This window comes from Miniopterus natalensis, chromosome 3 (genome assembly GCF_054644295.1).
Source record: "Miniopterus natalensis isolate mMinNat1 chromosome 3, mMinNat1.hap1, whole genome shotgun sequence".
Taxonomy (NCBI): Eukaryota; Metazoa; Chordata; class Mammalia; order Chiroptera; family Miniopteridae; genus Miniopterus; species Miniopterus natalensis.
In genome coordinates this window covers 9,792,704-9,818,299 of record NC_142083.1, presented here as the reverse complement: position 1 = coordinate 9,818,299, position 25,596 = coordinate 9,792,704, and the positions used below count along the sequence as shown (strand labels likewise).

Below are 25,596 nucleotides of genomic sequence, written 5' to 3'. Positions count from 1 at the left end.
CTCCCCCGCTCTGCAGAAGCTCCCAATGCCGGGCTCTGATTCCCACTCCCATTTTTCAGGGCTGCCCCTGACTCCGTAAGAAAATATAATCAAGCCCCCTCGCCCATGTGACCGCCACCTGGACCCCACGCCATCCACCTGACTGACCCATGAAACCCCTGGATGTATTCCACCCCTTTCACCCACCTCACCAGCCACACACTCTGGAGTGATAAATGGATGACATCCACCAGAATGACCGTCCGAAAATACTGAAATATTTTGTTACTTTTTGGAGAAAGGTGTTCTCTGTAGTTCCAGGCCCAGCCCCTATCCTGGGACTCCACACAATTTAGCAACCAGAGGTGACACGAAGCACAGCAGCATCGTCCAATCCCTGCACCAGCATCTATTTTGATCAATTAGTGTCCTTGCTGTGTCAGTTATGAAATGTTTTAAAGATCATCCCTGTGTAATGCAGCCATAGACATGCACCCTGCTCCCTACTGCCTTTAACTCAACCTGAACCTAGGTCTCTCTCCCAGTTAGCTTTAGAAACTGCAAAACAAGACTGGGTTAAGTTAGATGGATGTCTCCTTTTTTTCTCAACAGAAATCAGAATGTAAGCAGTACAAGGTTGTGTTGCAGCTCCAACATTAAGGACTGAGGCTCCTCTTTTCCTTTGCTCCACAGTCCCCTTGCATGGTTTCCGTCCTCGTGGTCACATTCACAACGCAAAATGGCTGCTGGGGCTCCAGCCATTTGGCCCATGTTCCAGATATCAGGAGGGAAGATATGCAAAAGCACATATCTCCCATCTTAAGTAGCTTCTTTTAAGAGCCTTCCCAGAAGCCCCATATAACCTTTCTGTTCATATCTTATTGGCCGAAATTCAGTCACACAGCCGCACCTAGCAGAATGGGAGGCTAGGAAACGTAGGTTTTAGCTGGATACATTGTTTTTCTGAACAAAATTTGGGTTCTGTTTGGAGGGAAAGGGAGAGAAATGGCAGTGTCTATTACAAGTCCTTTCTCTGCAAGAACCTCCTCTTGCTCTTGCTAGAGATTTACCACTGGGGTCCATGAGTATGACACCCTCACTTCTCAGGGCGGCAAGATAAGGCCTAGACAGCAAGAACCCCTGGACCAGTCACCTGTCCTGTCATCAGCCTCATCAGAGACTGAAAGTCCCCTTCAGTGTGCTGCACAAAGACCATTTTCTCTGAGGGCCCTAAAATGAAAACTGTTGGGGCCACTGGCCTAGAGCCAACTTTTAAAGCAAACAGAGGCTGTGGGACAAAATGAGCCTTCTTAAGCCCCTTCAGTAATCACTACTTTTTGGTACATTCTGAATTCTTAGCTTAGAACCAAGCATGTTCTGGGCTTGTTGAGAGACTTCATACTACTTGATGCCCAAAAGCACTAAAATCCTCTCACCGGGGGACCCTAAGGAGCAGTTCCTGCAGCGGCCTCTCTAATAGCCGGCTCCTGGAACAATTCCTCAGGGATGTCACCTGAAGGTTCATGTCCTTTCTCGGTGGGAGAACAGAATGATGTCTCAGTGCGAGGAGCACAGAGTTCCCGTGGCTGCTTTTCCCCACATGTGCAAGTCTTTCTTTTTTAGACAAAGAATAAATGCCACGTGCTATTTGTTTCTGGAGCTGAGGTGCTGGCTGCTGGTCGCTGACATTGGATTCATACATTTCCCTTTAGGCTCTTCCTAGAACTGCTTTTTTTATATTTGCAAGTTTGGCCAAGGTTCCTATTACTAATAATTCATGCATGTCTTAGTTCTTTGGAGGCCTAGAAAGTAAACAGATAAGGAAAGCATAGTGATTGCCCTGTTTAAACCCACATCTGGCAAAATGAATATTCATTCAGGAAAGCACCATGTAGCTTTGTTCAGGCCTTTATTGTAATAAGATAGCAGATGGATGGGTGGATGAATGGACAGACTGGCAAATAAAGGAGGAGGGAGGAGTGTGTTCGTTACATTATTAGTAGCATAAATACAGTGTGGCAAGAGCTATTAACCCATGCTCAGTCCAGGGCAAAATCTTTTAGACAACACATTTATGTAAAAATATAATCAGAATTTTGATGAATGATCTAAAAACGTTATGTCACATAATTTTCATAAATACTTACTTGTACTAAATCTTAATAAATAAATGGGGATAAACTTTGTCTGATAGCATTGAGACTTTGACAACTACTCCATTTCTGCTCAGTGACTCTCAGTGACAGAATGCAACTGAAGGTTGAGCCCCTGCTGATAAAATAACCAGAACTTTAGTGTGTGATTTTAATTGTATTACACTTGTAGAGTGCCTCTTAGCATATCGTTTGAAATGTAGCAGACATCAGCAACATGTCAGGGATATGAGGCCCAAGTACAGAAAGGAGTAAAATAGAATATATTTCTTATGGGCTCAGAGTTCGGCTGGGAGCAGCCATGCTAGCAATAATGCACTATAATATAATGTGATCTGTACCATAAACATGCAATTATTGCCTCATTAAACATGGATGAACTGTGCTTTCACAAGAGTGCTGCTCTCCATGTGAGAATTGATGCATATTTAGTTCCTACACACAACAATACTATGTCCTTGTCTTTTGAATAGAATTATGTTATATTTTAAAACAAATACATTAATAACTTATAATATTAAAAATAATTATAATATTAAAATTCACTATTTCTTGACAAGTCATATTATGATACATCTTATACCATGGTATTGCATTGTTTCTTTTTAAAGAGGTGTGCGGGTGAGAATTGATTATTTGATCCTTATAGATATGTCAATGTGTCTCTTAATGATACCTTGTGAAAGGATCTATAAATTCCCTTCTAAGCCACCATCTGTCTCACTAAATTGAGTGTTTGCTTTGTGTTGGTGAGATGACTGGGCTCTTCCTGACCCTTTATTTTGGACATGAGGTAGGACGAAAGCCCCACGGTAGGCCTTTCCACCTTGGGTCTCCAGGACTTGGGCGAGAAGCTCGGCCAGACCTGTGCTTGTGCGTGTGGCAGGAGGAGCAATTCCACTTTCACCTGCTGAGCTTCCAGCAAGCGCTGGGTCACTGTCCTCAGCCGTCCCAAAGTCAGGAGTCCGTAGAGCAGCTGGCGGTGCAGGGGCGAGGGAGCGGCAGTGGGTGGAACCACCCGTGGGAGACTCTGCGCCCTGGCATTGCTGTACCTGACGGAGTCCCCCGACACTTGGCTTCTCAGTGTGGTGCTACTGTTGACTCAGAACAGGGGAAGCAAGAGGCCTAGAGCCAGGAGGAAGAAGAGGGAGAGAAACCCAGAATGTCTGGGTAGAGTGAAGATCGTGAGAAGTGAAAGAAAAAGGAGCTGATGAACCTAGAGCAAAGGCTGTGCTCGGGACCTCACAGAGATCAAGTCCAGAAAAGGGGGGAGGCAAATGGGATCCGTGGACAAGCTATGAGCGTCACACTGCAGTCCGAATATCCACTTTTGTGCTTATGTTAATAAATGAACAGGGTACTCAGGGGGCCTTCTCCTGAGCTCTTCCTCCATGGCCACAAGCAGTGGCCAGTGGTCGTGTTATTTTTTGAATCTAAAATAAAAATTATTGTCCTTAGTGCACCCAAGACTTCTTTAGACACAACAGGCCAGACCACTGCCGATCTGTTAAGCACTTACTCGGATGATGAATACATTAAAAAAATCCAAAAGCGCCTCAAAGAAGATGCTTTTGCACGAGAGCAAAGGGAGAAAAGACGACGGAGACTGTTGATGGACCAGTTGATAGCCCATGAGGCACAAGAGGTAAGATATTTGGATGTTGGTGAAATGACAGTGTTGGGAACTTCACCAAATGCAGCCTTTTAAATGCACGTCACGTGCATCTTGTGTATGTATCATCTGCCACTGTGACTCGGACGTCGGTGGGACGTCCTCACATCATAACGGCAAGTGCACTCAGAAAGGAGAACCTACATGGAACATTTACTGGAGAGTCTAAAATCTACTGATGGTTGTACAACACTGTGTGTGTGCTTAAAACCACAGCATTTTACACTTAACAAAGAATGGAATGGTAAATTCTGTTAGGTATATTTCACCGTAATTAAAAAGAAATACTGAGAGAAAATCTAAAAACTGTTGTTAACTGTGTATATTGTTACTTGTAGAAGTAAAAGAGAATGTTTTCCCCAATTTTATTCAGGCATCATGGACAAATAAAAATTGTCTATATTTAAGGTGTATAACGTGATATTTTTATATATGTGTAATTGTAAAGTGATTGCTTTAATCAAACTAATTATATGTCCATTACCTCATATAATTACCATTTTTTTGTGTTTGGTGGGATCTCTTAAAATCTAGTTTTATAAGTTCAACTTTTTTAGATTATATGTATTAGTGAGATCATGCAGTGTTTGGCTTTCTGTGGCTGGCTGATTGCACTTAGCATAATGTCCCCCAGGTTCACCTATGTTATCACAAACGGCAGGAATTCCTTCTTTTTAAAGGCTTACTGATATTCCATTGTGTAAATATACCATATTTTATCTCTTCGCTCATTGACAGACACTTACGTTTTTTCCATATCGTGGATATTGGGAATAATCCTCTAATGAACACAGAGGGTGCAGATATCTCTATGAGATACTGATTTAATTTCCTCTGGATAGATACCCAGCAGTGGGATTGCTGAGTCATATGACAGTTTTATTTAAATACTTTGAGGCACAGTGTAGTGGGAAGCACTACGCTGTTTCCCATATTGGCTTTATCAGTTTATACTCTCACCAGCAATTTATAAGGGTTCCCTTTACTCCATGTTCTTGCCAATACTCATTATCTCTTGTTTTTTGCTTTTGTTTTTTCTTGATAATAGTCATTTGAACAGGTGTGAGATGGCATCTTATTATGTTTTTATTTTTATTTCCCTAATGAATAATGATGTTGAAAGCTTTCTTTTACATACCTTTTGGCCCTTCGTTTGTCTCCTTTTGAGAAATGTGTATTCAGGTTCTCTGCCCATTTTTAAACTGGGTTATTTGCTGTTTATTTTTGCTATTGAGTTGTTTGAGTTCCTTGTATATTTTGGATATTAACCAAAAGGTATAATTTGCAAATGTTTTCTTCCATTCCATAGGTTGGTTCTTTACTCTTTTGATTGTCTCCTTTGCTATGCAGAAGCTTTATAGTTAGATGCAATGTCAGCTGACTACCTCTGCTTTCAGGGTCAATGATCCAAAAAATCACTGCCTAGACCAATGTTAAGAAATCTTTTCCCCCCATATTTTCTTTTAGTAGTTTTACAGTTTCAGGTCTTATTAGTAACAATGTCCTTAATCCATTTTGAGTTTTTTGTGTGTTTTTTTTAATGTGGCATGAGATAAGGCTACATTTTCATTCTTCTGCATGTGAACATTCATTTTCCCAAGAACAATTTGCTAAAAAGACTGTCCCTTCTCCATTGTGTAGCCTTAGCACCCTTGTTGAAGATCAGTTCACTATACATGTGTGAGTTAATTTCTTGGCTCTCTATTCTATTCCATTGGTCTATATCTGTTTTTATGCTCATGCCACATTTTTTTGATTCCTGAAGCTTTGTAATATATTTTTGAAATCAGGGTGTGTTATGCCTACAATTCTGTTTGTCATGCTCAAGATTACTTTGGCTACTTGGAGTCTTTTGTGGCTCTGTATGAATTTTAGTATTGTTTTTCTATTTCTGTGAAAAATGCCATTGGAATTTTGATAGTGATTACATTGAATCTGTAGATCATCGTAGGTATCATGGACATTTTAACATTATTAATTTCTGATCATTGAATATAGAGTATCTTTCCATTTCTTTGTGTCTTCTTCAATTCTTTCCATCAGTGTTTTAGTTTATACTGTACAGATCTTTTACGTTCTTAACTGAATTTATTCATAAGTATTTTATTATTTTTGATGCTATTATAAATGGGATTGTTTCCTTAATTCCTTTATCAGATTGTTTATTGTTAGTGTATAGGAACACAATTGCTTTTAAAATTTTTTGTTTATTGATTTTAGAGAGAAAGAGAAAGGGGGAGTGAGAGAGAGATTAGTTTTTCCACTCATTATGCAATCATGTTTGATTCTTTTTTGTTAATAGTTGGAGAACTTTTTTAAACTTTATTTTTATTGTTGATGCTATTACTGATGTCCACATTTTCCTCTACTTTGCCCACCTCCACCCAGCCTCCATGCCCCCTTCCCTCTGGCCAGCTCCATACTGTTTTCTGAGTCCATGGGTTATGCATCTGTGTTCTTTGACTTGTCCTTTCACCTTCTTTCATCTAGTTCTCCCCTCCTTCCTCCCTTCTGACAGCTGTTTGTCTGGTCCATGTATCCATGCCTCTATTTCTATTTTTTTCATTGGTTTATTTTGTTCATTAGATTCCACATATAAGTGAAATTGTATGGTATATGTCTTTCTCTGACTGGCTTATTTCACTTAGCATAATAATCTCCAGTGTCCATCCATGCTGTCACAAGAGGTAAGGTTTTCTTCTTTTTAACAGCCACATAGTATGTGTAGTATTCCATTGTATAAATGTACCACAGCTTTTTTATCCACTCATCTATTGATGGGCTCTTGGGCTGTTTCCAAATCCTTACTATTGTAAATAACTCTGCTTGAACATAAGGGTGCGTATATTCTTTTGAATTGGTGTTTTGAGATCCTTAGGATATATTCCCAGAAGTGGTATCGCTGAGTCAAAAGGCAGTACCATTTTTAATTGTTCAAGGAAACTCTATATTGTTTTTCCTAGTGGTTGAACCAGTCTGCATTCCCACTAACAGTGCACTAGGGTTCCCTTTTCTCCGCATCTTCGCCAGCACTTGTTTATTGATGGTAGCCATTCGGGCAGATGTGAGGTGATATCTTACTGTGGTTTTAATTTGCATCTTTCTGACGTGGACCATTTTTTTTGGTATATATATTGTCCATCTATATGTTCTCTTTGGAGGAGTGCCTATTCAGGTTCTTTGCCCATTTTTTTTTATTGGACTGTTGGTCTTTCTGGTGTTGAGTTGTATAAGTTCTTTGTATATTTTGGAAATTAACCCCTTATCAGATGTATCATGGTCAAGCATGTTCTTCCATATGTTCTTCCAAGCATGTTCTTTCACTTTGTTGATGGTTTTTTTTGCTGTGCAGAAACTTTTTAGTCCTATTTGTTTATTTTTTCCTTTATTTCCCTTGCCCTAGGAGACATAACAGCAAAAATACTGCTGAAAGTTTTTATCATAAATGGGTGCTGCTTTATGTCAAATGCCTTTTCTGCACCTATTTAAATGATCATGTGATTTTTATCTTCTGTTTTGTTTATGTGGTGTATCACATTTATTGATTGGTGGATATTGTAAAAACTTGAATCACCAGCATAAATCCTACTTAATCATGTGTTTGATCTTTTAAATGTATTACTGGATCCAGTTTGCTAATATTTTGATGAGGATTTCAGCATCTGTGTTCATCAGGGGTATTGGCCTATCATTTTCTTTCTTTGTAGTGTCTTTATCTGGTTTTGGAATTAGGATAGTGCTGGCCTCATAAAATGAGCTTGGGAGTTTTCCTTCCTCTTGTATTTTTTGGAAGAGTTTGAGGATAGGTGTTAGTTCTTTGAATGTTTGTTAAAATTCTCCTGTGCAGCCATCCAGTCCAGAACTTTTACTTGTTGGAAGTTTTTTAATCACTGCTTCATTATCACTAGTTGTAATCTGTCTATGTAGATTCTCTGATTCTTTCTGATCAGTTTTGGAAAATTCTATGTTTCTAGGAATCTGCCCACTTCTTCCAGGTTGTTCAATGTGTTGGCATGTAGTTGTTCATAATGTTTTCTTACAATGATTTGCAGTTCTTTGGTATCAGTTGTTACTTTTCCTCTTTCGTTTCTGATTTTATTTATCTGGGTCCTCTCTTTTTTTTTAATGAGTCTGGTGTTAAAAGTATGTCAGTGTTGTTTATCTTTTCAAAGAACCAGCTCTTGGTTTTATTGATCTTTTGTATTATTTTTGTAGACTGCATTTCATTTATTTCTGCTCTGATCTTTATTATTTCTTTCCTCCTACTTATTTTGTTTCAAAGTTGTTTATGATTTTATTTTTTATCTGATACATGTTACTCAACACAATGTTTACTTTCAGTAGAGCTTTTACTTAATCTACTTTTTTATATAATCCCCAGGTTCAAGTTTTGGCATTTACCACAGAGTGTTGTTGTTATTTGTATCTTGATTCTGAAAATATGTACAGTATTTCTCCCATAATCTCGTAGTGAGACAGAAGATGTGAAAGAGTGTCATTAATGATGTCAGATTTTCTTCCTAAATAATTGGGTTATTGAGTGTTAAATGGACAATGCCAATTCTTAGCTATTCTTCTAAATTTCCCCCCTTGAGAACTTGAATTACCTTCCCCTTCCACATGATGTCTCTGTTTAGACAAGTGACAGAGCCTGAAGAGACTTTGGAGGTTACCTTCCACCTAAACCCCTCATTTTACCTGTCCAGAAAGAGGCCCAAGAATCTGAGTGACTTTCCCCAGGACACACAGCCAATTAATGGTAAAAGTGAGGCTGCAATGGCCAGGGCCTCTGATTCCCAGTTTAATGCTTTTTCCACTGTCGACTGACTGGTTCCCCTTTAATTCTCTTAAAGAGAACCAAGAGAACACATCTAGTTTCTCTTTCAGATCGCAGCCATCACACTTTTCTAATATAAGCGGTAGGTCATTTCCCCTTGACCTCTTCTCTGGTCTTCCCTTTCTGTCAGATTTTTGCCTTTCCTCACGCAGGTATCGAGATGTCCTGGCTGGGAACTAACCAGACACTGCAGCCAGCCAGTGTCTGCATTTGTTTGTACAACTAGCATCTATGTTAAGAGTACATATAGCCCAATCCCACGTTTCTGTAAACATACTCAGAATTGAGAATTATATCCCCTGTTTATAAAACCTTGAAAACAATCACCTAATTTATTTTTATCACATTTTCAAGAAGGTAATTATTTAAAATAATTGGGAGTTACAAAACCATAACGCTTCTTCTAGATACCAAAAGTATACAATCCTTGTTGGAAATTCCTTGTTTTTATGACTTTTTTATTATTTTTGCCATGTTCAAATTTAAATCAAATGGCAGAAATTGATGCAGATGAATACTATGCCCTTTGCACACTATTTATGTACAGGCTTCTTAGCCAGTGGGAAACTCGGACATGGGCTTGACAGTAATTGGCTCTCCGCTGGTGTTCTCAGGAGGCTTACCGGGAGGAGCAGCTGATCAACCGGCTCATGCGGCAGTCCCAGCAGGAGCGCAGGATCGCCGTGCAGCTCATGCACGTTCGTCATGAGAAGGAAGTTTTGTGGCAAAACAGAATTTTCCGAGAAAAACAATATGAGGAGAGACGACTTAAAGATTTCCAGGATGCTCTTGATCGAGAAGCGGTAAACACGATCTCCCTTAAATATCTTTCTAAGGTTACTTCTGATTCTATCTACCACGTCCAGGTAAACAAAGCTGAACGTGTACGGTTGCCAATCACTGAATGAGAGTTCTTTTCTATATGATCTCTCTAGATTATCTCCCCATTTTAATTTTTGTATAACTACACTGACAGCACATATAACATCTACATCCTATACTCTCTCCCTTTAGTCTTGATTCTACAAATATTAACGCTCATCACCAGCCCTTAAGTCTGCAAGGACACTGATCTTAGCGTCTTCTGCAAGGTGGAATTATCTGGATAATTGCTTCATTCCTCTTTTCTTTTTGACAGTAGTGAAGTAGAATGGATTGAGTGCTATTTGCTTACATCGGAAACGATGTGTTTAGCTAATCTTTCTAAGTGCCTATCTGAGGAATACGCTTGCTGCACAGGCCCAGTTAACCAGGTGCAGGATAGCAAAGCCTTGGTAGCAGGACTGCTCTCCCTGTGAGGAGGGAGAAGCGTTACCTGTCTTTAACTGGGCTGCAACTGGCTGCAGACGGCTGGGACGCTCAGGCCTGCCGCAGCCTCAGAGACCGGCACTGCGAGGTCCCGAAGCACCTGACAAAATTGCATCCCTGCCTCTCACGCGATTACCTTTTCCTCAGGCCAGGTGCCGGCCCCCTGGCACCCTCCCTTTGAGATGGCTGACTTCACAGACTGGACTTACCACCTCCGCCATCCACAGCGGCTAGTACATGAGTAGGAATGAAATGGAATTTGTCAAGGGAACACTCTCACCTTTTCTTTCCAGGATCATCCCCTCAATAAACAAAATCGATTTTAGTCCCTACAGCATTATCATACCACTGCTTCGCTTTTGGGAAAGCAAAGGAAGTTTTTAAATTATTATTTTTTAATTTTTATTGTTCTTGAAGTTCTGTTATTATTTATTGGGGGGGGGTGAATCCTAGAAGTTCCTTTAAGTTTACTAAAAATGCTATAAAGTCTGCTAACGATATCCACAAGCTGTGTACAGTATTTCACACTAGTAACATGGATAGAATGGACTCAGGATGTCATGGTCACCTTCTGCTGGGCACTGCTGAGAACACTCTCTGCTTTTCCTCCTGTTTCTCAGACTGCTTAGCTCGGCTTCCATTTTAGGCACGTTCTCCAGTTGTTGCAAAACACTTACTGTCGGGGTCCTTAAAGCTTAGTCCTGGCCGCTCTGCAGACAACCTCTCCACAGCCACGGGGTGTAATTACTGCAGTACCATCGGACTTGGACACTTCTCTCCCTGCCCTCTGCCGTGTGCACCCATATGTCCAGCTGCTTTCCTGGCATCTCTTTTCATACATCTCAGATACGCCTCAAATCCAACCTGTTAAAGCCAAACGTGTGACCCTTATCCCTAAACTGGTCTTTTTCAACGTCCCATGTTCCAACAGTGGCATTGCCATTTTTCTCAGGTGGACGAGTCCTAAACCTCAGGGCCTACTTGAAGTCTGCCTAATCCTCACGCCCCCACGTCCAGAACATCACTAAGCCCTATAGAGTTCACACACTAAATAAGCGTCTCCCAGTTTACCCATTTTCCTCCACGTCTACGCCCCCCCAGTGCACCCCTCTGCAGTGCTCGCCTTCATCTATTTTTAGTGGCCCTGAACAGGCAACCACAGTTGGGCTGTGCAAGAACATGACATTATTTAGGTCTTTCACATCAACCTCAGCTGAACTCCAGCAACTCGCCTCTGCCCACAGAGATGCACAGTGCCCAGGTCGCAGGGCCAGGTCATCAGGGAAACAGTCATTGGGCACAAGCCCAGGCTGCTGCCACCGAGACCTCAGCTGCGCCAGCCCACACATTGCCCGCAGCGCGCATTTTGACGAGGCCCTTCTGGCCTCCGAGTCCCTCACGTCTTCCCCTCTGAGGCTTTGCTGCTCCCGGGAGCTGCTGCGGAGTGGGGTGTACGTCTCTCTTTCTCTCTCATTGTCCTCAGAACCTTTCCCTCTGTCCTCTCCCTCTGAGTAACCTGGATTAATTTGCCTTTGATTTAACCTTTTAAAGTGAGGAGGAGGTGCCAACAGTTCCACCTTTTCTGTCCTGCAGAAATGTCTTCACGCAGGAGTTAAAAAGACTTCTGATTTCTTGGTAGAAATGAAGAAAGGGGAAAATTAGAGAGAACTTATACAAATTGCCTGCCCTTCTCTCATCCCCTCCAAACCATTCTTCATTCTTCAGCCAGAGGAATCCTGTTGCCTCTCAGATTTGACCACTGCCCTCGCCGTAAAGAAAACCCATCCCTGGCTTCCCACCTCATCCCTGCTCCGAACTTGTTCCCCTCCATCCCCTGGACTCTGACCACACTGGTCTGCTCTCAGGTCCTTGAATAAGCCACTTCTACCTTTCCCCCCTTCCCACATGCCTTTCCCTGGTGAATAATCATCTTCCAGAGCCCTGTGCACATGGCTTGTCTAGGTCAGGCTGCCTGATAGACCCTCACACCCCACAACCCTTCCCTAGTGACACTTATCAGAGTGCATAATTATAAATTGATTTGTGTGATTTTTGGATTATGTCTCCCACTGGATGAAAGTTCCGTGAGGACAGGGACCACGTTTACTTCTGTTTAATACTCTTTCCCCAGGGCTTAGGCCAGTGTCTGGCACAATGAGAGAGAGAAAGAAGTGATGTTTTTCACCATTATTTAGGAATTTTTGTCTGTCTTTTGTTTTTAGATTACATCTCCTAATCTCTTTAAGACAATTGGGTGTTTATGAAGATAGTTTCTGATTTCAAGTTATTGTGCCTACTGTTGTTTTAACAGTAATCAGACACATTAATATGTAACATTTTTTGAGCATTTACTTTGAGTCAAGCATTAAGCTAAGTTCATTACATGCATATATAACTCTCGCAGTGGCCATTTCAAGTAGACACCATCCTTGTCTATGGTTTACACAGAAGGAAAAGGAAGTTTAGAAGCTTAAAGTCACACAACTTCTCAGTGGCATAGCCAGGCGCAGGCCAGGTCTCTCGGACTCCGGAGTCCAAGCCCATGATCTCTGAGAGGACTGCATCCTGCAGACTTCCTTCTGCCTTTCCTTCTTTCCTTCTTTCCTTCTTTAGGGCTGCAACTCACTTTGCTGTAATGGGGCAGGGTATTATGGAGGCTTTAGCACAGGGTCGGGGTGGTTGGGTGGGCAGAGGTAGGAGACTCGGTAGCTAGAAAGAAGGAAGAAAGACATAGAAGGAGAGGGGGGGAGGAAGGGAGGCATCACCAGGAGAAAGCTGCTCTGTTCCTGGCACAGACATTCCACTGCTCCCCTCAAGGTTTTGGTTTTACCACATCCTAAATATTTCCAATATTTCCAGGCACTCTGTAGTAAGCCAAGCCCATAACCCGTTTTACTGTCCCTTTCCCCATAAAGTCTCTTCTAACTACTACTTTCCAGGCCTCCCTTTCCTGAACTCTTCACATTTCCTGGAGCATGCCATAACGCTTTGTACTTACATCGTTTGCTCCCTTACGAAACGGCCTACAAAACAATACGACGGTAACAAATTCTGATGTGATTCCTCAACCTGCCAAATGTACTGGATTGACTTAGAGTCTGCCCAGCCCAACCCCTTTCCCAATGACAACAAAACAAACAAAACCACAACAACAAAACGAATGAAACTTCTGTTTGGTTCAGTGGACAGTATCGGTCTCTTGTCATGCACTTAGCCACGTGCGAACAGTATCATGATAAGAGGTATCTGCTGTGACAAGATGGATTGGTTAGTTTTTCCTTTCATGGCAAGTCTTATTAATATCCCTGCTTTGCATTGAGGAGATGGAGGCAGAGGCCCAAGCTCTTTGCCCAAGCTCACGGCTGGTACTTGACTTCTGTACACAACCTGGGCTCAGATTCCATCACAGCTCCATGCAGGCCCAAGTTTACCTCTGTCTTACCCTCCCTGGGTTAAGTTACAGGAGGCAAGTCTTGTTTCTGGAGCATGTTAGCACAAGATAGATTTTCTCACGTTGGTGGTAAGCTGTTTGAAAAGCAATATTTGGTCGTGCTGAGTTCAATCTTTGTACTTGTGTGAAGAAAGGGTTTTTTAAACAAAATAATAGTGCAAACCAAGCAGAGGGTAGCAGCAAACGGCTTATGTATTTCATTCCTTTCTGCAGAAATAGATGTCTCTGTGAATGAATTCTGTCATTGAACAGCAGCAGATTTTGTTGTTTTCTAAGCACATTTAACATTTGTTGGCAAATGTGTGATATTTTCGGGTCAGTATAATCAAGGGATTTCCAAAATATTTTCTAAGTAGAAATCAATATTCTAGAACTCTCCCACTAAAGGACATTGTGCAGAGCAGGCGTGTCAGATGAAGGCTTCTTAGGTGGGTGCAGAGAGGCCAGACGTGCTTGGGGTCCAGCACAGAGGTGCCTGTTTCTCTGTGGCCCTGACTCTGACTGTTTAACACTCGTGAAATCAGGACTTCTTTTAAAACACTTAAGATCCAATATCATTAATCTACATTGGGCTTTCCCTGGTTAACCCACTTTTCTCTGTACTCTGTTTTGCTGATAACCTTTAGGGGGAATATTTCTGATATTGTCTTTGCCTTCATACTCAGTACTTAATGTGTTAAAGTGAAAATGCTCTTTCATTTATTTATTTTTTTCCTGGTGTAAAAGGAGGTTTCATTCTATTTAGAGATTGTTTTGTTATTGAAATGAAGACATTATTTTCTTTTGAATCATTGCAGAGTTACAGTGACTTAAAGTGTCTTTGTCACCTTAGGCTTTGGCAAAACAAGCCAAGATCGATTTTGAGGAACAAGCCATCAGAGAGAGGGAAATTCATGAGCAGATTGCTGTGGAAAGAGCTCAGGCTTGTTACCAAAAACATTATATAATGTGCGCAGAAATTCTGGATCACATACTTGATTTGTGCACTAAAGTAGCCGACTATCGAATGCTGACAAATAAGTAAGTATTGGTTTTTACAGTTAGTACAATAGAGACACCCAGAGAATGAGAAAGGATAGGCTGCAAAGTAGACACTGGGTTGGTAAAAGAGAAAAGTGTTTCATGAAAGAAAGACTGAGAAGTGGGGTCCAGAGTACCTTGATAACCAGAGTACCTTGATAATGGATTAGTTCGCCCCTGACTAGCCTTATTTAATGTGTATTTATATGTCTTTTACATTGAAATTTTGTGTCTAAATTCTCTGTAATTTACCAAGACAATATGATAATTTATTTGAAACACTTGGAACTTCTTAGAAGACTGGAATTGTTTAAAGATTATTTTACTAATAATTAATGCAATTTATAAGGATATTGTCAACAAAACAAAAAAAAGGTTAAGAATATGCCAACATAAGAGCAAAGGAAAATCTAAATTAAAGTAGAAAGTTGAGAACAAGGGACAAACTGAAACCCAGTTATACAGGCAGTAGTAGATTTGCCAGTTACTACAACTAAGCTACAAATTCTGTCTGAGTTTCCTGGTAGCCAAAGCAAAAGGGAAGCACATAAGTATCATTTCTATGTCAAATAAATGACTTAAAAACCAACTTAGGGAGCACAACTTAGTAGTAAGCTCAAGACTTCCTGTATGTATTAGTTTTGTAACTGTAATATTTCACAGAGGCATACACTAGTCTGTCTCTTACTACTCAAGTCCTGCTTCATGAAACTTAATATAGAGAACATATTGGCTGTATGAAACCACTGTGTTTTCATTTAAAAATATATAAAATTGTAAAATCCCAGATATACTGAAATTATAGAACTTTTAAGGAGGCTTCACTCGGAAAATTTGAGTGTTTTTTAATTGCAGCTGCATACAATAATTGCATGTGTACAGGGATGGGCAAAATTAGGGTTACAGTTGTGAGTACACAAAACAGAGTTTATTCTTGTATTATTTTTTATTGCTTGTTGTATGACTTATTTGTATTACAACTGTAAACCTACTTTTGCCCACCCCTGTATGTTAAGATTTTGTTAGTTTACATCACTAACAAGCAAGATAAACTCATTCTAGTTTCTCTATGTTCTTCACTAAGCGAGATCAGTACATATATTTTAAAGCACCAGGTATATTTTTGGTATCAGCCTATTCATATGAACTGACTTTTGTTAAGCAGCTCTTTAACAAAATTATTAATATTCAGATAGTAGGCTATTAATTCAGCAACTGTGAGATTAAGTGTGGGCAATATATAAGTTGTTGGTGACTTACTTCACCATAGAAGCCAATGACGCTTTAATAATTTTGATATTATTTCTGTGCCTGAGCTTATTAATTTCTAAACTTCCATATCTCTGTAAAGTAATCTTTAGCAACCATTAATACTTTATTAATGAAAAACAATATTTTAAGTTGCACCTTTAATTTAAATACTACTTTTTATTGTGGTAAAACATAGAATTTATCATTTTAACACTTTTAAATGTACAGTTCAGTGGCATTAAGCATTCATATCGCTGTGTAGCCATCACCTGCACCCGTCTCCAGGATTTCTCATCAGCCCAACCTGGAACTCTGCAGTAATTAAACAATAGTTCTCCATTCCCCCCTTCCCCAGCCTTGGTAACACTGTCTACTTTCTGTCTCTATAAATTTGACTATTCAAGGTAACTTATATAAGTGGAAACATGGAATATTTGCCCTTTTGTGTCTGGCTTATTTCATTTAGCATAATGTCTTCAAGGTTCATCCATGTTGTACCGTGTCTCAGAATGGAATACTGTGTTAAGTTGTAATTTCAAGCTCTAGTCCAACTATTTTTGGAAAACTGTACCTGAATCATGTCAGTCCCTTTCCTACCTTTGCCCACTTCATTCATCTTGGAACTGTTTTCCCATTACTCTGTCTGTTTACCTCCTCTAGTCATTCATCAGATTTAAATAGAAATAATTACTGAAAAATAATTTTAAAGGTTACCATATATTCAGTGACAATAAGACAATCATACATTAGATTTTACTGTTGCATATTAATATGAAAATATGTAAACCAACTGGTATTTTAAAGTGGCCTTGGAAGGTGTTCTGTCTGTTCATTTTGCATAGGCGATCACTATTGCCAGAGCATTTAAATGATTTCCTAATGTTTCATAGCCATTTAATAAGACAGATGGGAATAAAAAAAAATGTAAGCATTATGATAGTGCTAATTATTTTTTTATATATTGTTCTGTTAGTTCACAGTCAATTAGAAAGTTTGAAGAAGCAACATTCATTCATTTAAACCTACTAAGTTTCAGACATTTTATTAGCCATTAAGAAAATAATGGCAAGTTTGAATCACTGGTCTCAAACAGTAGACCCTGGGGAATGAATATAATAATAGAAAGACTAAGGTTTGGGGTGTATAATGACTAACCATTGATTCATCCCTATGCTTTTGTTTTTGTTTTTGCTATAGTCTGATTCCATATAAAATGATGCAGGATTGGAAGGAACTGTTTTTTCATGGAAAGCCCATTTATGAGCAAGCCTCTATTAAGGATCTACCAACTAAGCCCTCTACAGAGCAACTTATAGAACTAGAGAAAAGGGACTTGCTAGATAACAGTGATTATGAAGAATATAAGGTACGAACTAATATGGATTAGGGAGAATGCAACATAATAAACATTATGTTAACATTAATTTTGTGACATTATTTTATTTTATTCCTATTAATAAAAATGGGCATTTTATGTTTGTATTTTTCTCTTGGTTTAATTTATATTAAAGTATTAATTTTTAAATGCCTAACTTCTTATAATCTATTATTTGTTACTCCCAGTAAAATTAAGAGTAGTCTAAAAAAAAAAATCAAACATAATACCTTGTCTGGACAGATAGATTTCAGAGTTTTAAAAATGTTTTTATTCATCAATGTTTTTCTTTGTATGAGCTGTCTACCTTTGCGTCAAAAACCCTTGTTAAAAGGTATTTCTTTAAAAATTTATCTAAATACTATATCGTTCTTGGAGCCAAATAAGAGAGATCTGAACTTTATGAGTCACATACACTCAAATTTTATTGGAAGATGTTTTTTAATGTAGTGGGTGCCACTTGTGCCTCTTTGGTGAGCTGCTGGAAAGCCTTTGGGGTTAGACAGACCAGGGGCCCATTTTTGGCACCGCCTCGTGCTGGCCGTGAGACCGCAGGCAGGCGGTCTCTGGCGCCGGAAGGCTCCGTTTCCAGTTTATGAAATGGCAGTAACAACATGCCTACCTTATTTTGTTGTTGTGGAACTGAAGGTAATGTGTATTGCACATTAACCAAGGGCACTGCATGTTGGCTGCAAATAATGCACCTCAGTTTCATGGCTCACCACCCTGCACGCCCGCCCCCGGCGTTAGGAGGGAGGATGTGAATGAACAGCTGTGGGACAGACGTTCAGGGAAGATCCTCAGCAGTGGAAGAAAGAATGTTTTTCATAGGTAGGAATATTGAATGAACTCCAGAAGGGCAATGCGTGCAGCATGAATAATCCAATACGATCTTTTGGCGAATTCAGCAAATACTCAATGAAGAGTTGGTGAAGGGATGCGTGACGAAAGCAAATAAGTAACAATGAACAGGGCAAAGTGTAAAATACTGCTGATATTTAAAAACTGAAAGAAGATAAGAGTATGAAAAAAGACAAGGAAAGAAAATGAAAGTATAGGAAACTAAATGTATACCATGTTTTAATTGGATGAATCTATAATTGTATTACTAGAAGAACTATTATTGATTAAGAATTGAGTAGAATCTTCTGGCATATGTGCGTATATTTATTTTGTTCGGCTGTAGAATATACTGGAGGTAGTGTATCAACCTAAAGTGTAAGGCTACAAAATAAAATCCTTTGACACTGTCAAGCTAAGTAAAGGTATTTCTTCCCATTGCAAACTGTCATTTCATCTGACAGATTTTGCTGATTCATGGAATATTGATTTCTAACTTATCTCTTAAATAGCTCTATCCACTCTATTCTTGTTGTTCTCGTAAATCAGGAGACCTGGTAGTCTGCAGCTTAGCAAAGATTTGTCTTTTTAACTTTCATTCTTGTTTGGGAAAATGTTACCACAGGAACAGGCTGTCTTACCCACATCCTGAAGCAGCTGGTGTGCTTCTCTTGCAGGAAACTGTAAACTTTTGTTAGGAGCATGTGAATGTCTGGCAATGCAGTTGATTGTGTTTATAGCTTTTACTGTGTTTCTGGAAATGAAAATTACCTTAGGATCTCTGATTTGTGTTTATATGCTCTGTTCCTTTTGACTACATGATGAAACTAATATTTAGATGTTAGGATATACACACTGTAAACTATCCTGTTAATCATTCACTATTGCCAGAGCTTCTTCCTCTCTTTGGGATCTTGTTAAATGTTCCTGCATACAAGCAAGAAACAAATGTTTCAATTTGTAAAATATATTATTTGGCTTAAGTCTTTCACAAGATGCAGAGGGACAACACCGCCTGGTTTAGCTTTATAAAGGAAACAGTTGTCCATATTTATCATTGCTAAATTTGCTCAGCCTTTTTAATCCTCAAGTAAATGCATAATTTAGAAATTAATCTTCAAAAGGTTTGCATTCTTAGCATATTTTTTTGATGCCCATAAGCACCATCCTTAAAGAACTGATACCTCCTGGTTTTGAGCCCACACTTCTAAAGCTCTGTTAGAGTAACTATCATGCTTAAATATTTTAAATATTACACCTAAAAATTGGCATAAAACACAATTTTGCTCATGTATGTAGCTGCCAAAAGTTTGTCTCATTTTTTTTTTTTCTTTTTTTAAAATATATCTTTTATGGATATCAGAGAGAGGAAAGGAGAGGGAGAGAGAGAGAGAAACATCAATGTGAGAGAGTCATTGATCAGCTGCAACCCACAACCCGGGCATGTGCCCTGACAGGGAATCGAGCCCCGATCGCCTGGATCCTAGGTCGACGCTCAACTGCTGAGCCACACCCGGCCGGGCATGTCTCTTATTTCTTAACACCATTTCCTAAATCATCACATTCCATTTATAGAATGGCTCCGTGAGAGAGCTCTAGTCCAGAAATGGTGTGGCCAGAAATATTCACTTATCAGTGCTGGGAAGGAGGCAGAACAGCATCATGGAACAGCTGGACCCCACTGGGATTCCCAGGCAACTGACAGGACACCAATGAGTTATTTATGGAGTAGGGAAGAGCCCTGAAAACCCAGTGGACCGTGGGCAGCAGGCTAAGCCAGCAGCCCAGCTCCTCTAGCTCATGGGAGGTGCAGCCTTCACACAGCAGCCAGTGGTTCTCAGTTATGCAGTGGACTCCTCCTGGTAAACCCCAGGCTTCCCCAAATGCAAACCCTTTTCAGGAAGGCTCCGCCACAACACACTTGGCAATTGCAGAGCTCTACTGTACATGCCCACAAACAAATTTTAGTTGGCATTCCTCCAATTTGGAAGAAGGGTGTTTTGTATCCAGCACATCATCCATGCTGTTTTAAGTGGTCCAGAGTTTTTAGCTGTTATTGTTTTTAATGAAAAATTACTGTTTAAGTTTATGGTCACTTGAACTTGCTGTGGTTGTTGGGTTAACCCTAGAGTCTATGTTTAATGCACATTTTTATCAATAACACTGTTGGCTTATGATATTCCATTAATTGGACTTTAAGATGTGTTTGTATATATTGTGCTTTAACAATTCATACTCTTGTGACTGCAGCAGATGTGTACACACCCATCCCCAGATTTGTTTATCCAATGACATACTGCCGGGTCGTTTTCCACTAGAGAATAGGAATGTGGGACTAAATAGACCATGGGGTTGTCTTCGTATGTAAGCCTCATCTGATTTGTTTGACTGGAAGACTCCAGACACTACCTTGTTCTTAAACTCCAGACTTTGGTGTTGACCCAGTGGCTTTAGACTCAGCTTCTGAGAGTGGGCACCCCCGTACACTCCAGCCTAGCTCTTGCCTTGCTCCCTGGCTTCCCAGTGAATGACCCAGTCTTCAGTGTTCATTAGTTAATCAAGTTTTCTTATAGGAAGAATACCAATTTGAAGCTTGTGTCACTCAAGTGACATCACTGGATAACTGACACAAGCACAGTAGTAGATTTTAGTAGCAGATGAATGTTAAGGGAATGTAAATAAACCACTTTTAAAATTTTTATTTAAAAAATATGTATCGCATTAGTCAACTCAGGTCGCCATAAGAAAATACTGTAGACTGAGTGGCTTAAAAAATAGGAATTTATTTCTCAAACTTCTGAGAAGTCCAAGATCAGGATGCCAGCAGATTCAGTTTCCTGGTAAGGGCTCTCTTCTAGGCTTGCTGACAGCTACCTTCTCACTGTGTCACATGGAGCAGAGAGAGAAAACTTGGGTCTCTTTCCTTCTTAAAAGGACACTACTCTCATATAGGGACCCCCACTGTCAAAACCTTATTACCTAGTTACCTTGCAAAGGTCCCACCTCCAAATACTATGACAGTAGGATTTGGGACCTCAATATATGAATTGTGGAAGGACACAATAGAGTCTATAACATACATGTTTACTTGGGACACTTATAAAATGCCTCAAAGTGCAAGCTCCATAAATTCAAATGAAATGACTGTTACATTGCCTCTTTTGCTTCCTGCTGAGAAAGAAGTCTTAAAATGCCTTATTTTTTGACTATGAAGATATGTTTATATATTCTATTTTGAGGAGTATTTAAAATAGAATATTCTATATATGCAGGAGTATAGCTTACTTTTAAGTTGATAGAGTAAGCAGTTGCTCACATGAAGGAAGTTGAGATAATCTGTCAGACCTCCTACTTTAAAAGTTCTGCCTGCCATTGTACCTGATGCCACACATTATCACTCCTTTGGATTAAGACACCAGAGGCACCTGCTGATACACAAACATTTCCCAAGATAGGTAACAAGAATCATAATCAGCCTTTAAAATAGGAGCTAGGAAAGAAGGTTGGTACTGAAAAGAATATTTCCACTATGAAAAGAATATTCCAAACTATTCTAGTTTGGTGTTTATGTTATGCACTTAATAGCTGTATTTCTCCTCTCTGTTTGCTCAGTTTTGCCTCCAACTCCCTAAATTCCTCCTGTAATGGTAAGGCTATCTGGCTGGCTTTTTCAGTCTTAGTGGGGTTACCAGTATGCCCTAGAATACTAATGCATGGTAATTAAACATAGTGATCCTAACTTACAAAGTAGACTATTAATGTATTCATTTTCAAAGGGAGCTATAGTTGCTATAGGCCTTTGGTTGCCAAGAAGCAAGGCTATCTTCCAACTCTTGTTGCCCAAGAATTTCAGAGGGCTGGAAGGGGTTTGGCAGAGGTCTTATGTCTATGGAGTAGAGGGACTAGAAGGGGAACTTTGGTCATGGGGCCCAAGAAATCTCAAGAAACTTGAATGGATCCAAGAAAGTTTTTGAATTTTGCTATGGGGCAGATGTGTTAGGCTCAGAACCAGGAATTCTCCCACATGGAAGACCCTCCCACCCCTCTGCTCCTGTCCAGTTTCCCAGGCCTGTCAGCCATATACTTTGGTACACTGGACCTAGAGTTGTCTTTGATAAATTGGTCAGTGTTACCTTTAAGCTTTTATGGGGTGGCCTATTTCTCTTTGAGGCATCAACCTTAGCAGTGAAACCAAGAAAAAAGTAGCAGTGGTCGGTCATTACTATGAGAGAAGGTATTCTCTGTGGAAATATTTTGTGTGAATTTTGCAATGACAAGATAGGGAGACCAAGTCATAGTGTCTACATGCTTTGTGACATCAGAGAAATTCCAACCTAGTCTGTCTCTCTGTTCCTTGCTGAACAATGGCAGGAGATAGGTGAATTCAGGTGTAGAAGCTTCTGGAAAATTTTTTTTGAGAATCAAAACCATAGAAATGGGTCTAGAAGTGATCTTGAGGGAGACCACTACCTCCCTGATGAATAGAGCATAGTTTGAGCAACTAAGGAATGAAGTTTACTATTCTAATAAAAAGGGCTACCACCTCCGGTTTGGTGGCCTTTTCACAAGGAGAGATCTGATATAACATCCAGTGTGATGGTGTCCCAAAGGCATTTGGGGGTCAGGAGAAATGCGGTAGCCTTAGAGTCTTAATTTGTTTCACACCCAGGCAGTTGTGCTGTAAAAGCATTGGACTAGCTGCACAGCTGCTGTAATTCCCAATATGCTGGGTTCAATGGCCTGGAAAGCCATGGTAGCTTACCAGGGCAGAGAATGGAACCAGGAGTATGGACCTGTCCTTTTGCGGTAAATAAGCTGCTCCACCACGGATCTTCTCCAGAGTCACTGAGCACATCTGGAATCAAAGTGCTAAGCAGAAGCCCCTGCCCATTGTTTGCAGCTGATTTGTCACTGAATTTCAGCAGCACAGAAATATAAGTTTTCAGGACAGAGGAGCTCTCCAAGTGGCTGAGTTTCAGTTGCTCCTGGTAATCATACCTGCAAGACAAAGTATCAGCCCAGCTGTTCTGTCTGCCTGATATACAAGTAAATGGTAGCTCAACCTTTTGAAAGAAGAAACCTGCCCCTTCTCCCAAGGACTGAGCTTTCTGAACTTCTGGACTTGTTAGAAGCTAGAGTTGTTGGGTTGCATAGTGAGGTGCCAGGCTCTCTCCAGTGAAGGCCTCTCAGCTTTGACGGTGATCTTCATCACATGCTGATTGATCACGGCCAATTTGAATTTCCCTCCAAAAATAAACTCAAGGTAGATGGAGTCTGTTGCCTGGGTCTTCTTTTGTGATAGGATAAGTTAAACATATCTATTTCCATAGCATTATATCAGGGCAGGTTGGGGAAAGCTACTGTTGGGACAGCAGTGATCAGATTCTGAGTGAAAGCCATTGTTAAGATTAGGACCAGGTCTACAAATTCCCTAATGAGCCAGAACTAATCAAGGGATCAGCTGATAGGCATTGGCTATTCACAATTCTGCTTCTAGCCAGAGCAGTCTTCTGTTCAGCATCGCAGGTGAAGTAGAGTTAACCTCTGCCTTTCCCTGCTTACCATGGGCTAGGTTTGCACTCCCTGGCAGTGGATAAGGGGTCCCAGCTGAGCACTCCAGCAGAGGTGCATGGAGACATACCTCCTGTCGGGAGGCGCTCCTGCCCGGCCAGCATCAGCGAGAGGAGTACAGCCCCATGCCCTGAGCTCCCCTGGAATCTAAAGGCCAGGCTGGTAGGAAGGTGTGGCCAGGCAGCCAACCTTGCTGTGACATGACCGGAGGTCAAGTGACTTAGAAAGGTTGTCAAGCTCACTCAGCAGGGTCAGCTCATCTTTTCAAATTGTCCTGAGACCTTTAAACGAGGCCCCAACACAGAGTCCACGCCGTGACAACGCCTGGGTGAGAAGTCAGAATTTAGTTGCCCGTCAACTAACTGCCTTCGCGTCCCTTCCTCCCTGGTAAAGGCGGTACAGGGCACTGCCACCCTTCCCATTGGCACGTGGCCAGGCACACAGGTCCCATTCGGTGGCCAGGAAAACGCACAGGGCTGCCAGGCTACATGCGCTGGCTTCCCGTCAGCAAGGTACCCGCCGCCCTTTCTGCCTCTCCTGAGAACCATGGGTAGTTGCCAGGAATGTTGAAGTCTGAGTTACAAATTTAGGCAGTTCCTCCAAATTCCTTTGGGGTTTTGAGTGGCCGGAGGACAAAAAGCCTGGGAAGGAAAGGCAAAGAACAGAGGCTCTGAAAGCGACAAAGTTTTCCCTTCGTACTTCATCATGGAGTATGGCTTTTTTCCCGAGTTCCAAATTCCCAAGCACAGTAATTGGAATGTAGCCACTGGCCTTTCCATGTTGAGATTGGTGAGAACCAGACTAGACTATGAAAATGAAGCTGGCAGGTGGGACGCTTCGGCAGAACTGGGACAGAACAGAACTCAGGTTAAAGGCTTGGGAGCACAGTGAGGAGGCCCCAGGCAGTGACCACAGACCGAGCTGGAATGCCTGCCCCTTATTTTTATCTGCCTGTCATGTGGTACATGGTTGTGTCCGCCTAGTTTCAGAGACCCAAGGCAAATCTCCAGTGAGGAATATGAAATTAATTAGTTCACAAAACAGCTTTCCATAGAGCACCTCCTACATACATACCCATTCACACAACCTTGGGTATAACTAAAAAACTTTCAGGAGAGATACATAGCTGTCCAATGAATTACACCAGTGATTTTCAACTGATGCACCACAAGAATTTTTAAAACATGGAAAGCTGATGATTTAGTCAGGGGCACTGACCTCTTTTCCCTGAGGTTGTCAAATAAAAAATGACAGCAGCCAACACAATAGCCATCCAGTGTGAATGAGTCAAAATTATGCCTATTTTTTTTTTGTTAGATCAGTAAAAAACATAATATAGTTTTTGGTGTGCCATTGAAATTTAGTAATTAGTTTATTATTAATAATTTTGTGTTTTATTTTATTGTGTTCCATGAGATGAAAAAGGTTGAAAATCACTGAATATTTTAAATGAACTAATGGATTGTGCCTTGTTAAGACATCATTTTCTGCCCAAGGTGTTTGGGTTTGAGTTAACAAATTACCTCATTTCCCAGTCATTAAAGCTTTTGTTTTGTATACAAATTAGCTATAATTAACTATTAGTCGGTCTAATAGGCCTAAAGTTTTATTGCATTTTGAATAATCATCCTTAATGCTATTTAATGAGTTTTTAATAGGCCTGAAGTTTTATTGCATTTTGAATAATCATACTTAATGCTATATAATGAGTTTTTAGTGATTTACATTATGAAAAACATTAAAAAACAGTAAAACAGTAATTGTACAAAAAATTATTTTTGAAGGTACTATATAAGTAAGGAACCCATAACTAAGATCTAAAAGCAATTACACAAGATCTAAAATGGTGAGTAAACTGGATCTTTAAATTATTACCAATTATGAGAAATTGCTCCTAGAATTATGTTATTATTTTAAATATATACCTTGATAAGTTTCTACTCAGTAACTCTCTGGTTTGAGTTAGTGTTAGTATAAAATTAAGAGTTTACTCTTCCTATTTGTAGACATCTAAGAGATAAATCCAAGGTGGTACTTAGACATATGAAGTCAGAACTGAGGGTTCCTGGTATCTTGTCCAGTGAAACATCCTTTGTTTTTTTGTTTATCAAACAGTGGATTGAGACTAGATCATGAAAT

General features: G+C 40.2%; 1 protein-coding gene across 1 annotated transcript in view; it reads left to right on the top strand.

The window, feature by feature from the left end:
- Positions 1 to 25,596, top strand: part of SPEF2 (sperm flagellar and cilia associated 2) — a 126,603-nt gene that overhangs the window by 20,084 nt on the left and 80,923 nt on the right. The window contains 4 exon segments of the mRNA XM_016224536.2: positions 3,591 to 3,777; positions 9,256 to 9,444; positions 14,233 to 14,420; positions 16,869 to 17,037. Coding sequence (XP_016080022.2) covers positions 3,591 to 3,777; positions 9,256 to 9,444; positions 14,233 to 14,420; positions 16,869 to 17,037 — 733 coding nt within the window.